The sequence below is a fragment of the Abrus precatorius genome, unplaced genomic scaffold, assembly GCF_003935025.1.
Source record: "Abrus precatorius isolate BTA unplaced genomic scaffold, Abrus_2018 Scaffold8, whole genome shotgun sequence".
Classification (NCBI taxonomy): Eukaryota; Viridiplantae; Streptophyta; class Magnoliopsida; order Fabales; family Fabaceae; genus Abrus; species Abrus precatorius.
In genome coordinates, this window is record NW_020874428.1 from 31,428,007 (window position 1) to 31,444,785 (window position 16,779).

Here is a 16,779-nt window from a genome sequence, read left to right on the forward strand (position 1 = left end):
TTTGAAAATATTTTTTAAAAATTAAATATAAAAACATCACACAAATCTAGAAAATTAATAAAAGATATTTTTAATATATTGGTAACTCAATTTCTAAATTGAATATATAAAAAGCTGATTATTTTATGATCAAATGACGCTCTAAAATGAAAATATTCTTATAAATTATTTTAAATGACAATCTATTTACAAGTTAACTCTCTTCCTCGTCACACTATAAGATTTCTCTATTCTTATAAATTATTTTAAATGACAATCTTTTTAGAAGTTAACTCTCTTCCTCGTCACACTATAAGATTTCTCTAATATATAATACTTTTTATATTTAATTTAAATTTTAAATTGTTAATATTTTTTAAATTATTTTAAAATTTAAGACACCTGTCAAATCATAAAATAGCTAGTGTGTTTTTATTCAAATAATTTACTTTTATGATTATATATTATATTTAAAAAAATTATTTTTTAAAATTATCTTATTTTTAATAATAAAACTTACATTATTAACGTTAAAGAATATTTTTTATCCTAATTTTTTTTAAAAAAAGTTCATATAAATCACATAATTAAATGATGATTAGATGTTTTATTAAAAAAATATTATTATAAACATTTTAGTGTTTATTTAAAGCAACTAAAGATAATATATTTGATTATTTTCCTCTTAAAAAAAGAATAATATCTTTTATATAATAAATATTTTTAGCAAAAAATTATTATTTTTAAATGCTTGCCTGAAAGACTTTAACAAAATTGATATTTTATTGCCCGAATTTGATACACTGACTGTATAATTATAGACAGGGATAAATATACATTGCTTAAATAATTTTTTTTTTATATTAAGTGATGTTTTATGATTTTAGCAAGTTATTAAATATTTTATTTCAAATTTATCTCAAATAAATAATAACTATAACTATTTTAATTTAGATCATTTTAAATTGGATTTAGATTTCCAACCAAAATTAGATAAAATAAATATTTTTTAACAAAGAAAACAATTTAATTTCTCTTAAAGTACATATATTCCCCCTAGAATAACAATAATAATCTTTATATGATTATTTTTGCTAATTCATTTTTAAATTTAAAATAAGAAAAAAAATTATCAAACTAACAAAAAAGTGTAAAAAAGAGTAAATAGTAAAAAGTAAAGGGGTGTTATATTTTTATCGCCGTGTTCCTCAATCCGTGGACTTCGTCATTTGTTGTTGAAGATGGAGTTGCACACAACTAACCGTTATCTAGTCAAACATGAACTAGTTTTCATAGATTTACATCACAAGATTTTGGGAAGCATTTGCATAAGCAATTAGTTTGGTGGCTTAAGAGGATTGTGAAGATCAAATGAACATGGACAATTTATCAGATGATATATTGGTTGAGATATGGAGCCGCGTTCCTTGCAAGGTGGCTGTGAGATGCAAATCCATCTCAAAGCGTTTCTTATCTTTCATCTCACAAGCCAACTTTATCGAGAGATTCATCGATCACCATCATACCCTCCTCCAACAAATGAAGGAAGAGGATCACGAGAAACAATATTACTTCAATTTTGTCTCAAGGGGTATTTTCCTAATCTTGTTCTTACCCACCATTCATCTCTCTAATCTTCAAACCCAAAACCAATTATACCTGGGCCCACAGTTCGATCCTTACGATGTAACAAAAGAAGACCCTCCTAGTACGAGGATCCTAGGTTGTTCCAATGGTTTGCTTCTCTGCAAGAAATCAGAACAAGACAGAATCTACTATGTCTGCAACCCCATCACCAAGGACTATGTCCACCTCCCTCCTCTTCCCCCATTTACTGGTCAAAATCGTCGAGATCGCGTGCTTGAAGGGTTCTTATGCGAACCTTATTATCGTGTGGAGGGAGACAGGGTCAAGGTCAATGTCAACCGTGCCAGTCCTAGGTTCAGGGTAGTGCGTATTCCTTGCTTCGATGGAACAGCGAATGATTTTCTTTATGGTGTAACAAAGTATGAGTTTGAAGTGGTGGTTTTCTCGTCCGAGACAGGGCAATGGAGTACAAAGATCGTGTCTTGTCCCAGTGGTTTCACTCAAACTAACGTTTGGGTGCCAGCGGTTGCACACAAAGGAAGGTTGTATTTCATGGGGAAAACGAGTCTTCTAGTGTATGACCCTTTTAGCAATGATGGGAAATCCGACACTGTTGATTATCCTGTAATGTCATATCAAAGAAACGTTCCTCTTAGGTGTCATGTTGGGGTGTGTTGCGGAAACATTAGAATTTGTGGTGTGTCTATTGTTGAGAGTGTAGTACCCAATGTGTCTTTCAGTGCGTGCGTGTGTGTGTGGGATTTGAAAGAAGAGAGTGGGTGGCGTTTGGTGCACAAAACTTACATTCCTCGCCAGGAGATGGGGAATTGTGTGAGGCCCGAGTTGGGGCCGGTTCAAGCTGTTGAGCTTCTTGGTAGAGGGGTGCAAGTGCGAGCTTTTCATCCATATCATGGAGATGTTGTGTTCTTTCAGTATGTTCACCGCATATTTGTTGGTAACTTGAAGACTAACCAGTTTGACACTGTTGGGTATGGGATTCATGGGTTTCAATCCTTGCAAACAATTTCACTTGATCTCCCATGCTGGCCCACTCCACTTCCATTCATACCTTAGTTATCCTTATGTTGTTGGAATCACAAATGTGTAAAGAAGTCTCATGTTTAAGTAGGAACCAGCAAGTTGAGTAACATATAAGTGAAAAAGACTATATACACTTGATGTCTTGAGATTTGGTATTGGAAAAGAAATTCAATTCCTTTCTCATTTTTTCTGTTGATTATGTACAATTTGTTGTTTCCATTTCTTTTGGTTTTAGTTTGCATTTCAGTTAGCTTAGGGGCATATTAGTACTATTACATGCATGCATTTTTTGTAATAAAAGTAATGATTTATTTAGCAAGTGATGTTTCTAAAACACTTATTCAGTCTCAGTTCTGAGCTTGAATTTTGTTAACTTAATTTTGGATCTGAGTATTGCTTGTCTTTCATACTTTATGCGTTTCCAAAACATTCCATTTATAATGTTATGTTCATGATGATGATTCTGCACTGGACAGCATATAGTAGCACAGCAAAGAGATTGTCCATGTGCCAAGAGGGTCAAACTAGTGAAAAAGAAAAGCAACATGATGTATTGGCTTCTAACATGCAACAGAAACTCATTCAATGGATGATAAGCAAGGAGCAAGTTTGCCAATATGCTTGTTTGTGCGTGTGCGCTGCTAGACACAAATTATATAACAGTATAAACAAACAACAGCATGAATGAAATTAATTTGAAAAGGGAAGGAAATTTGGAAATGACGAACAGCCACGAGTTAGAAATGATTTTGTCGTAATATTTGCCTATTTTCCGAGTTTAAGTTGGACCCCTGATGAAAACTGAGAATGAGAAGTTGGACCCTTGATCCAGCAAATCGTGCTTAAGGCTTAAAATGTTTTTGATACATGAAAAGAAAACAAATAAAACGACTAATGGAGATAAAGATAGATCAACAAATATTCTTAAAGACAATATTAAAGTAGAATTAGAATTAAATTAACTCATTCAAAAATTAGCAATGATTTTGAACATAATATAATGATTCATGTGACTGACGGTTCCTAGTGTGAAAATATTATTGTGGTTGTTGTTCAGAATTTTTCTCTTGTTCATTTAATTCAAGTTTTTCATTCATAGTCAGGGTCATTTTCTGCAAATTTGTAGGCTTTCATGGTCGTCACAGCTTGTATGTTTATACACTATTTGTTGCATCATATATCTAACACGTAAGAATACTAACCTGTTCATTCTATTTCATTTAAGTTTCTGGTGCTCATTTTATTTCATTCGTCACCAAATTGTCTGAAAGAAGTCAGTTTCTGAATATTTCTCAATGCTTGTACCTTCCCTGTTATGTGCATACCATATTATTAAAAAAAATATTTATGACCTGTGAGCCTAGTTACATGGGAAAAGAAGAGGTTATCAAACGCAGAATTCTCATAATATTATCCTTATGAACTCAAGTACCAACTCATATATTATTATTAACATGAATTTTCTCATTAAACCTACTGTATAAAAAACGTATTTTTCTCCTCTGCTGGCAATCAAGTCAAACTAGTTGACATGATGTTTAATTTATTAATCTCTTGACAATTATTTTCAACTCTAAATTAATTCATCTGTAGTGCAGGGTTGATGCTTTATTACTTCAGACTCCTTAGAAGAGGGGTCATGATCACTCCTACTAAGTTGGTAGTAATTATTGGAGTTCTGAGTGCCTCCAGTGAGTGAGGAAATAGCTGCATCTAATGCTGCTTTAATAGAAGGATCCTTGCTTATAGCAGCACTGACAACATCCACCAAGTTAAGGCTTTTCTCTGAGGTTGGAAGCGCAGATTGTTGAGCGTATCCTCGATATGAGAGAGGAAAAGGTTGCCAATGGTTTGAAGTAATAGCCCTTGGAAATTTCAAGTTGTTATTAGAGGGTTCAGTTAAGTCCAATGTTACAGTAGGACATGATGCAGATGGATAGAAGGTAGCCAAGCCAGTGGAGGTAGAACTAGATAGTGAAGAAAAAAGATCTGAATTTGATAGAGTGCTGCCATTTGAACTTGTGGCAGAGCCAGAAAGGAACATGTCCAATGCTGCAGATGTTGTGCTTGCTATGGATCTTGCTTCTGGTGGGAGTGAATGATTATGATTCCCCTCATAGGTTGTAATGAGAACAGTCTCATCCACAGCACACCTTTGAACCTGTTACAATGAAAATAGCATATGTTAAGTAAACTCTGCAAGACACTTTCAAGCCATATATCATCATAGAAGAGTTTACCACAAAATTATGAAAAGGCAAGCATGAATGTCAATTTTTTTCAAAATATCACACAGACAAAAATTAGAATGGTTATTAAGTGCAAAGGAAGACAAGGATTGTCAATGATCAAGGACGGATGATTCATTTCCAATTCACCCCTATGCAATAAAATGATTACTCATTTAAGAGTAATAATTTAATATTGATTACTTTTAATTTTTTTATGTTGATTTTTTTTTCTTCCAAAATATAATATTTACAATAATTCAAATTGATTCCTTTCAAGTTTCTCTTTCACTAAAATTATTTTTCTCTCCCAAACCTTAACTGTACTACTCTTTTGAATTAAATTAAAATACATTGTTTGAGAGTAGCTTAATCTTTTAATTTATTCTCTCTTAAAGAAAAACTCATCTCATTTCTATTTTAAATTTTTTGAAAATTTACATTCTTTTAAATCACTTCTGCACATTCTTTTAATTATGCCTTTTCCCCCTAGTCAGATAGTATTCCCTTTGAAATGTTTTAAAATTTCAAACAAGCACACTGGTAATCAATTGGCAGAAATAATCTAAACAAGAAGTGATGAATTTAAGCAAATTTAAGAATAATGTTATTCACACTTCATATTCTCACAATACTTTTTATAATAAACAAAGAAATAAATTAAAAAAAGAAAAGAAAAGAAATGTGAGATAAGCTAAGTGATGTGAAATAAGCTAACTTATTTAACACTACTATATATTAACTATATCTGAAAACACAAAGTAAAATAAAGCGTAGATAATGATGAGTGAAGAATTGATTAAACTTAGGATTCGCGTCTCCAACATCAAATATATGTCAATAAACAGAAGTTAATTATTAATGCATCTAATAATGAGGAAAGCAAAGTTAAATGATGCCATGAAAACATGTGTATGATGCTCACTCCATGAAATAAATAAATAAATAAATTCTCCACGAACCTGCTTGCGAACTGGGCATGCTGTTCCCATGTTGCAACGATAGTAGGCACGGGGCCAAGGGTTACCCTTTGCTATCTTTTGTCCATATTTTCTCCATTGACACCCATCACTCATCTTGAGAATAAAATGGCAGTGCATAAATATTTAGTTTTCTTCAATTTCACATTTCATTCTACACATGGGCTCGTGCATTGCGAAAGTGCTTAATTTTTTTAATATTATAATCAACAACCTAATCTAACATAATTTCTATTAATAAGTAATATGAATTTAAGATAACGAGATTTCAAAAATCACTCTCAATTCATATTATAATATGTAATTAGATATAAACCTGCATACTAACAAATAGAGTAATTAGATTTTCACTTCCAAAAGGTGCGAGATGAAAGAAGGGAACATGATTGTTGGCCATCTTATTAATTTTGAGTGACTAATGAAAAATTAAGCGGTCACCATTCCTTCAATTGAGTGACTAAAACACTATAATTAAAGAAAAATGAGAAGGTTAAGAAAGAACAAGGGTTAACTAAAGCAGACGTGCATGGATTACTAGAGAGAAAATGAAGGATTGAATCAAAATGTGACATTAATGACAAAATGTTGACATGATAAGAATTTGTTAATTGATTAGAAATAAACATCGATATCATAATTCATATTTCAACTTTTATATATAGATTTAAATTTAGTTCCTGTAAAGTGAAGAGGGGTGCATTTGTCCTTTGATATTTGAAGTGAACTAAACTTTATTTTAGGTAAGGGTGGATACTGGATACACCTTTACTTTCTTATTATACATATATTTTCACTTTAGAGTGAAATCAAGTAAATAAATGCATAAAATGATAGATGTTATGATCTAAATTAAATTATTGCCAATCCACTATATAAAAGAAAAATCTACAAAATAAGATTGAAATCCATACCGAAGGCAAATCTGATCGTGCCCTTATGGACACTCTAGTTTTCCTGCAAGAAGTCTCAAAGGCTTGTTCTACTACGATTTTTTCTTCTTGTGATGTTATTTGGTTATTGATGCTACCTTCAACATATTGTAAGTATAAGTCAGGTTTCTGCTTATGTTCTTCTCAATATTTTCAACATAAGTAAATATTTCTGTTGTTCTGCCTTCTGAAGGAGAATGGTTACCGGTATTTAGGAACTGCCCCGGGGCTAACGCTGGTTTCTCCATTTCATCTTGCTTCTTGTCCTTCTAAACATACGAACACGTGGTTTATTCATTTAATTACTTTGTTCAAACCAAAAAGAGAACAACATAATAAGGTAAACCCTTCTACTTTAGATTGATGATCTAGCAAAATCCATGCGACATTACTTAAAAATAAATTATACTTTTTCTACATTTGCTGCTAGTTTTAGTATTGCAGGTATTGAAAAGGTTGACCAAGTTAACACTAATATTCTGATGTAGTATTCTTACTAAGTGCAATACAGAAAAATAATGAATTTTTAATCATTAAAAAAACACATAGAAAACGAATTTTAAAGTCAAACTTGCCTGCATGTCCTCATTATTAGATAGTTTTTTCTTCTGCATCGCCAACACTAACTGATTCTGAAGAACTGCGTAGTGTTCAGTGATCTGATTTAGCATAGATTTTAAATTCTGATTCTCCTTCTCCACCTCCTCTAGCTTAATTCGCAGCAAGCCCAACTAAAATCCTCACAACCAACACAAGATACATCAATCAAAATTAATTTATGCAGATTTAAAATAACAAATGCACGTGTAGCCTAGTTTAACTTGTCATAGATTACCCACTTGATTCTGTGTCTGCTGCTCCTGATTTTGGAAAGGCTCCGTGTTACTCATGCTCAAACTGAGAAAATTAGATCCTAACTGCAAAATTCTCCCGTTCATATGAGTTAGCAAAGATCATTAAACAATTTAAAAACATGGTAGATGAAAGTACCGACAAGCTTATAAAGATATCTATCTGCAACAATCTTTTTGGTACACACACACACACACACACACACATATATATATATATATATATATATATATATATATTTGAAATTCTGACAGAATCTGCTCCATATATATAAATGATTCACAAACACAACATGGATGGAAACTTACAGTATTTTTAATGGATGGGTCCTCAGTCCCGTTCAGTGCATCTGTACTATTATCACATAGCCTTTTCTGAACTTGCAGCAATTTTTTCAATGCAACTTTGCCTTCCATTTATACAATCTTTATGCCAGTCACGGCTACTGAAATGGAGATATAAGATAATATATACCCGCTTTTCTCGGGTTGTTATGGTTTCACTTCCAGTCTCACTTCAGATTACTTGCTATCTAACTTCTGAAGCAAAACCATATATATATATATATATATATATATATATGATGCAACCTTCCTAATATAAAGGCTCCCTCTTCAGTACTCAGAAGTCTTTGTTAAGTCTACGTTTCTACTTGTCTATTTAAGCATAAGTCCGCTTGTTATCAAGAACATTTCCACATAAAATATAAAAAATACTGTTTAATTAAGTGGTGGGGAGAAAAGATAGAGACTAGATGAGGAGAAGCTAGCAGGGAAACACATAAAAGTTTTCTAGGATATTTTTTTGCTTAAAGATAATCAAATGTACTCTCTTAAATGAGGTTATAATTAATGTAGAGAGATTTGCTTTTGGGTGTACAAAAGTAGGCCTTAAGACTTGCTGAAGAGATGAGGTAGGGCTAAGCAAGAATAATTACACTAATAAATGTTTTCCAAAAAAAACGTAGCGTCACTAGACTAAAAGACTATTTACTTTTTTTCTTTTTGTGTGATCACAAATAGCATGGTATTCTTTTATTATTATTATTATTATTATTATTATTATTATTTGTTGATGGTTTGACGATTTCCTTGTACAGATAACAGTTTGATAAGAAATTCTCATTTTACACTAATATCTAGCTAGAGAACACAAGTGTTCTTCAATTTCTAATTATGAAAGAGGAAATGCCTCGAGATCTTATTATGTCCAAGATTTAAAACATGTTCCAGTAATTTGTATTCATTATGAGAGACCTATTTTATTGACCGGTTGAGTCATACATTAGATGTATTTAGATTTATCTGAAAAATCAATGCATCTTTTAATAAGTCAACCATAGAAGCTTCAAAGGGGATTCTATATGACTTTGGTTTCCCTTCATCCAGGGAAAAAGGACAAGAAAGGTGTAGAGGACAATGCTGCATGACTCTGGCTTCTCGTTGCCCTGTGCTTGATAGCCAAAACTCTAAAGAATAATTGTTTCTTAATTCTTACTATTATAATCCACAATTACCGGATCTTAAGGTACCGATCTTATCATATCCCTAACATTGAAAAAAAATGCAATTAGACAACAGATACACACACATATATACTTACATCAAAGGGATGTGTTTGAGGCATTAAATGGGATTGTGGCCTTCACCTACTTTGTATTATATATGTATGATTATCAAAAGATATATTTCCATTGTTTTATGCAGTTAATGTCATCTTAATTTCTCCAAAGATGTCATCTTTCATTTTTCATTGTCTTTGTTTATTCAACCAAAGATATGGCTCGCAATTAGTGTCTGGGGTCAGCATATGGTCGTGAGACTCGATTTGAATGTCATGTAGGCAGATAAATAAATGTCAACTAACTTGATAAGCATAACCTCTTTTTTTTGTGTGTGCACTAAATATTCTTTGGCCGAAAGTTGAAAATTATTCACTTTTGAAGTGAAGAGATGTTTAAAGTTGGTATAACTCTCCAAACAAGGTTTTTTCTTTACAAGTATAACTTCAGACAAATAAATCTTTTAAGGTTAACATTAAAAAAAACTTGAACTTTTGGTTTGCTTCAAAAGAGTCTTTGTTTTTTATTCTTTAAAAATATTATTTATTATTCTCATAAAGTTTTATACTTTTTAAAAATCTTTAGTAACAATTGTTGATAACATGACATTAATTTATAGAGTTGGTAAATCGAACTATCCAAGTAAAGCACCTGTTGCATGCAACAAATTGTAGTAGGTTAGAACAAAAAATGTTTTAAAAAAATAAAAATGATTTCTAAGTTTGACAAAATTTAATTTATTTTTGAGAGTTTTGCGAGTTTCTTCAAGTTTAGCGAATGAATGTCAAATGTAACTCAAAATAGAATAAAAACATTTTAGATATGTTGATTTCATAAAGACATATTTATACTGAGTTGTCGTATATATACTAATTTCTCCGGCAAGATTTTGACAGAGAATCAACAAATAGACCATATACCAACTCCATCTGTGACGTTCAATGAATGAGCTTAACAAACTCCAAGTTGTTAGTGTATATATTATTGGATAGGAAAGCAAGTAACCTTGAAACTTCCTTCCAAAATACTGTTCAAACTTGAAATATCTACTATGGGTTTTTGCTTTTTTATCATTTTAATAGTATCTACAGTTCCAACATGCATGTGGATGAGGGTAACGTTCAAGTTGAAGATCGATCATACAATCTGATTCATCATGTCCTATGAGAAGACTTGGAAAATCTTTCCAAGCGCGTCTACCGCGGGTTTGATGAAAATTTTGACTACCGACATATTAATATTCTGAATTATTTAATCACTTTTGTTCAGCAATGAACTACAACACACGCCAAGGGGAAAATCGTGTGCTTATTATTACCTTTGCACTTCATTTGAATGGAGAGACCAATTAAACCTTAGAAGAAATGTACGTAGACGAATGAGGAGTGTGATTAATTAGGCAAGTGATTGATCTTATGATACGGTGCATTGGTTTGGTATTTCAACAGAGTGTTTACTAATGAAAAGGACAAGAAAACAAGACTTGCTTCAAAGTCACATGCAATTGCAAGAAAAGAGAATAAGGTGGTAAAGGAAAGCGGCGTTGCCCAACTTCACACAAAGACCAATTCAAGTTTTAGAATGCCACGCCCAAAAACTTGACCCAGTCAAATGCCAAAACTAAACAATACTTGTTCAAAAATCAATCATATTAATCTTCATCTTATTAATTATTGACAACATCTAATAAAAATATTCATGCCATTTAATGATTAACAACGTATTAATAATTTTAAGTCAAGCAGAATAAAAGTAAGAATGTGGAGAGAGAAATATCTAAGGGGAGGTTAGGTGAGTATTTTATTTTTAATTTTGTGCAATTATATGTTTCATACTTAATACTTAAAAGGTTATTGAAAATGTTGAATATGACAAAATTTCTCACATTCATGAGAAACTAAAATTATTTTATCTATTATGAAAATCGTTTGGTGTTAAATATAATTAAAAAACCATTGCTAAAATCATTAGCTTTATAGAAAAAATTGTACTAAACATAGAATTCAACATTCTCTATTTAAGATTATTGAAAAAAATTTAAAAGCAATGTTAAGTGCAAAGAAATTGGATGTAGGAGAGTACTCAGAATTTGGTCCTAAAGTTGTGAAATGAAATGGGCACACCGGAAGTGTACAACGTGGTGACTGGTAAGAACACAAGGTCATCTTTATCTGTTAGACTGTTCCTTTATTCTCTCCCTACCATCAATAGTTAAAGGTTAAATTAATATGTCGTGTAGTTTTTTTTTTATATATTTTTAGTTAAGTCTTCCAAGTTTAAAAATTTTTAAATAACTTTTTACAATTTTAAAATATTTTAATTAAATATTTATCATTATATCTCTATTAAATATTAATGACAAGACATTTTTAGTTTATACATCTATTTTTCCTTTTTTATAATTATTAAATCCTATTAATAAATTCTTAAATCCTATTATTGTTAGGTGATAAATAATTTAACATTAAAATATTCACATGTCTTTCAATTTATGCTCATATATTTAATATGTAAAACTAAAATACGGTAAATTAAAAAACAGCCAGAAAGACAAAAAAAATTAAATTACTTATAAAATCTTAAAAAAATTCTTATACAAAAATTTTAGATTTGAAGTTTAACTTCTTCCAGCATGAATTCAAGTTTTTATATCAACATTATATAAATATTTTATTACAATAAATCAAAAAAATAATTTTTAATTTAAATTTATTTCGATAAATATATAAAATTTAAATGTTCTAACAATAATTTAACTTTAAATATATCACCTAATAATAATATGATTTATGAATTTTAAAAATAACATATGAAAAATAATTATGAAAAAACATAAAGGAGAAAAAACGATAAGTTATCAAATTATATAAAAATCTCATGTCATATAACAATGTTAATTATTAAGAATTGAACTAAAAATTATAATAACTAACAGATGAATTTAACCTTGTTAAAATAATAATAGTAATAGTAGTTAAAAAAAAAAAACACGTCTGGCCTGTTTCATTTACAGTATGGTATATAGCTGATTGTGAAAGCACGTGTTGCTCCACATGTTGTAGAACCTAAAATTAAAACCCCCCAAAGAACAAAATAAAGAAACTATTTAACCCCCCGAACAAATAATGATATTAAATCGTCAAGCTGTGCTGTGTAGCATATTCACCATTACAAGTGGAGACAAAGGAGTAATTCTGCTCCACACAGAGAAAGGAGTGAGATAAGATCAGTGATGTGACAGAAAGATATATAGAGAAAAAAATTGTAAAAAAATGACATAAAAATCATGAGTAGGAACAATATGAGCCCAAACTAATGATGCAGTTAAACATAAACGATGCAACTTCAATGTGCACACACTCAAAGGGATCCAAGTTTCTGCCTTGATTAGACGTTTTTATATTCTGTACTCCAGAAACACTGTCATTGGAAGCAGAATTCCATTCATAATATTAGATCTTGGGAGTACACAAACCACCCACTTTATTCTGCTCATCCTTTCTGGTAAATGAGAACTTACCCAACACACATTTTAGCTAATTTCATCCTGTAGGATAAGACTTTGGTTATGGTTGCATTTAGAAACCCCTAAACTTATGCTATTTAGGCATGTCACATCATGAAAATGTAGCTTCAGGAAAGCTAAAAATTTTGATGTCGACATCAGCAGCAATGACATAATAAAACAGTGATAGAATGTATTATAGATATCCTCCTGTGTGAAGATGTATATTAGAACCGGATGACAATCAGATGGTCATTATCTGATGCAATTCAAACTCTAGCATATAACTTGTTATTCTCAAATAAACTGAATCCACTATCAACAATTTCAATGCGTTAAATGAAGCCAATCCTGAATAGCTGATTGTCATCAGGCATGAAAAAAATGACAAATCTAGTACATTTGGAATTTTTCCTTTGTTTTCTCAAAAACTTCTTCGGCAATGATGGCCTCGTTACCATCAGCTCTTTTAATCTCCAGCTGTGCTTTCTGATAGAATCCAGTACCTCGCAATGCGTCTGCAATAAAATCATCAAACCCAATAGCAATTGCTGCCTCAGCCTTAGCTCCATATACCAACCTCTGTTTGAAAAGAATATAGTAATAAGTTAGCTCAAAACAGGATAAAGCTGGTATAAAAGAAACACCTAGGAAAAGCAGGCCACCCTAACCTTGATTCGAGAAAGGTGGATTGCACCAAAGCACATGGGGCAAGGTTCACAAGAAGCATATATTTCACAATCTGAAAGCTCTATCTGCTTAAGCCTCTTACAAGCCTGTAAAACGAAAACACTGCATTGATCACTTTTTGTTTAACATTGCATAAAGTTTATACACCTAAAGCATAAAAATTAGGGCACAGTAATACAATCAATTTTTAGTTTTTTTGTATGTTAGGAGCTTATAAAATCCAACTTGAACATATGGAACTAAACATAAGTCCAAAATCCTTATTTGACCGATATCAAATCCAAATTGACTGTTTTACATACAGGCATGTTGTCCATAAGGATGATCTTAACGAGTGGCTTAAAAGTTGGTCCCTATGAGCTAAAGGCCTAAAACTATGGAAGCCTTGTCTGTTATGTTGATGATTTTCCTTTTAATAATGTCAGATCAAAGCTTGTAAGTTCTTAATCAGTTGATGTTTTAAGTCAATATTGACTACCCACCTACGAACTGGATCTCTCTGCATAGAATTCTTTGGAAAACCTGGACAAACGATTCCATATATGTGGACTATGCTTTCCCCTTCCTAACATTAACAAGAATTAAGCAAAGCATTTACAAAGAAGAGATAAATGGCAACACACTCTTCTTAATACACTCATTATATAAGTCAACACTTGTTTTAAAAGTGACCTATTCAAGAGACAAACAAATTGGCATTTTAGAAAACAAAATGATAACAATTAGTTAAAAGAGTGTATAAATAAAATTAATCAAGAATCAATTATCAAATGGGAAGGGCAAATCCATCATGTGCAATGATGAATGGATGTTGTTTCAGTCAGAAAAACAAATGCACTTTCATGGTGTATAACAAAATCATTTGGTTGTCCGTAATCTAACCTCTCTTATTGCTGTCACCTCTGCATGAGCAGTTGGGTCCGTGTTACTCAGAACCATGTTGTGACAACTAGCAACTATTTCATCATTACGAACTATAACAGCACCAAAAGGGCCTCCATGTCCACAATCTACCCCTTTATATGCTTCCTCAACTGCTTTTCTTAAAAATTTATGGTCTCTATCCTGCACAGCTAATTAAGCAATGACCACACCAGAAGAAAGGCAATAAGAGGCCATTACAATAGTAGGTATGACAAAAACTCCAAATGGCTTTTCTTCATTTCAAAAATAAAAAATCATATACTGAATTACATATATGTTGCTTTGAAAGATTGGATATATCATTGGCTCATCAAGCTCAATCGATGTTTACTTATATGAATCATAAATTTAAGTTTCTTTCTATTAAATAAAATGATATGACAAGAATAAGACTCTAAAATAAATAAACCTGTCTCATGAAATAAGAGAAGGCCTCAAATCTAAATGTATCAGTAAATCAGCCATGGACAACTAACCAAAAAACAAAAAAATAAGTGCAACAAGAAAGCTGAACTATGCAGAAGCATTACCTTCCTGGTGACCAGCAAACGCAGAAGCTACTGAAACAGTTCCATCCTTAGTTTCTACAACTGAAATAATCAAGGAGACAGAAAACATAATTTAACACAAAGAAGTAAATTGAACATTTTATTCTGTTGTTCAGTTGGATAGGGAATTTCAAGGATGCATATGAAACACAGTCAGTCTCTAAAAGTCCATATTTTTCTGGTGGCTTTATGTACTTCATTACTTCCAAAACAAGTCCCAGAAGAGTTTTGCGTTTAATTAACGTCCTAAAATTTGCAAATGCCTATATACAACCCAACATGTTGCATGCTTGTATTGAACAACAATTCCAAAAACAGATAACGTTTTCTAGACTCATCACGGCTCGCGCTTTGAAATTATTGCAAAGTGCAAACAAAACAATGAAAAGGGTAAGCGAGAAAACCCCATAATCGTACAAATCCACCCACACCCCCAAACCGGAAGAAAAAAAAAAAAAAACCTGGGAATCTGGGAAAGTCAATTATGTACTTGAAATAAAATCAGAGACCCAAAAACGAAAATGAAATGGGCAACGAGGTATGTACCGTTAACTTCCTCCATGACAGCGTTCGATGGAATTAAGGAAGCAAAATCGAAGAAATGGGAAAAGTGGTTGGGTTAGAAGGTGAAGGAAGAAGAGAAGAGCAAGAATGGGAATGGTGAAGGAAAATGCGGTCCACGAAAAAACCGAATATGGTCGGTAGGGAAATAAAATAAAAGTGCATCTGATGTGAGTCTATAATTTTCTATGCAAATCTCATAAAAATGAATTCATGATGATGTTCGCATCGTTTTATTAACTATTAACGAATTTGTCTCAGTAATTCACGCGATTAATAATTTTATGAAATTAAAATATTATGTTTTTACAAATAAAATTTTGTCTGTTAACTTATTTAAAATAAAGTAATTTATCATAATAAATCATATGTTAATAACGAAATCCTGAAGAAAAAGAGAGACATGGCAGACACAAAAGAAACGAAGCTTCCTCTGGCTTCTGATTTAGACTCACCCCATAAGATGGGGCATTCCATTTTTCTACTAATATTAATATTTGGTTTCTTGTTCCTACCACAAATAATCAAATTTCCAAATTAATTTTATCAATTAATAATATTTGGTTAGTTTTATGTAACTTCTCTAACTTATGAGATGGGTTGATCTTCCATTTTAGAAGGATTAGGACAAAATCCAATTCTCTTTAGTCTCTTTCTGGGAAAAGTGACACTGTAATTGCATCTAAACTTCACAATAATTGGGGATTTTGTTTCTTGTTCGGTCAGTTAGTCAAACAAGATTAGTTAATGTTTTTGGAAATTGTTCTTTGTTTTTCTGAGATATTGATAATTTATACCGGTAGACTTGAACCTTATTCATACATGATATGATCAATTTGATCATACACTCGCTATCTATAATGTCAATTGACTTATTTTCAAAAATAATTACTTTTATTAATATTCTTTCTTATTTTATTTATAAAACATAATAATCAATATTCTTTTTATAACATAGTATAAACTTATAATATATGTCTTTTTTATGAGTTTCTTTAATTTTAACTCTAAAGGATGAAAATAAGTCATTAATAATAGTAAAATTTTATTAAAAAAATATTTATTATATTTTTATAACTTTAATATAATAATTATGTATTTTTTATAAAAAAAATTATTTATGAATGTTTAAACTCAGTTGAAATTAACAATTTTTTTTTATTAAACGTGTCGCGGTGGCATGGAATATTTGTCAAAACTTTAATTTGGGAATGGAAGGTGTTTATATATCATTTTTTTTCCTTTTGATTAATGTAATTCCAATGTTTAATTGTGCCTTGAAAAATGTGTGTCAATTTTTGTGAATATGTATTATTTAATATATAATTTATATATGAAAAAATACATATTTAAAATTATTTTGTTAATTATTTGAGTGAATAAGCAGGTAAATT

The 16,779-nt window shown here is 31.0% G+C and overlaps 3 protein-coding genes across 5 annotated transcripts; 1 reads left to right on the plus strand and 2 right to left on the minus strand.

The window, feature by feature from the left end:
* The first annotated feature begins 1,356 nt into the window (after positions 1 to 1,356).
* Positions 1,357 to 2,640, plus strand: LOC113874709. Its single transcript, XM_027512924.1, has one exon. It carries the CDS (start codon positions 1,357 to 1,359, stop codon positions 2,638 to 2,640), a length of 1,284 nt encoding a protein of 427 aa, XP_027368725.1.
* Positions 2,641 to 4,010: 1,370 nt separating this feature from the next.
* Positions 4,011 to 8,078, minus strand: LOC113848172 (probable WRKY transcription factor 47). Its single transcript, XM_027477569.1, has 7 exons — positions 7,905 to 8,078; positions 7,584 to 7,661; positions 7,320 to 7,475; positions 6,950 to 7,013; positions 6,727 to 6,842; positions 5,798 to 5,911; positions 4,011 to 4,768 (listed from the first exon to the last, which is right to left on the minus strand). Exons 1-7 carry the CDS (start codon positions 8,010 to 8,012, stop codon positions 4,181 to 4,183), a joined length of 1,224 nt encoding a protein of 407 aa, XP_027333370.1. The 5' UTR covers positions 8,013 to 8,078; the 3' UTR covers positions 4,011 to 4,180.
* A 4,849-nt stretch (positions 8,079 to 12,927) lies between these two features.
* On the minus strand, positions 12,928 to 15,621 carry LOC113847020 (guanosine deaminase-like). 3 transcript variants are annotated; one of them, XM_027475847.1, is made up of 5 exons: positions 15,371 to 15,621; positions 14,807 to 14,866; positions 14,235 to 14,347; positions 13,334 to 13,438; positions 12,928 to 13,244 (listed from the first exon to the last, which is right to left on the minus strand). In XM_027475847.1, the coding sequence occupies exons 1-5, from the start codon at positions 15,384 to 15,386 to the stop codon at positions 13,056 to 13,058; spliced, it is 483 nt and encodes a 160-aa protein (XP_027331648.1). In that variant the 5' UTR covers positions 15,387 to 15,621; the 3' UTR covers positions 12,928 to 13,055. The 3 variants fall into 3 exon arrangements, with proteins under 3 accessions (XP_027331648.1, XP_027331649.1, XP_027331647.1); XM_027475848.1 differs by having other exon boundaries at positions 14,235 to 14,417; XM_027475846.1 differs by having other exon boundaries at positions 14,235 to 14,425.
* Positions 15,622 to 16,779: the final 1,158 nt, after the last annotated feature.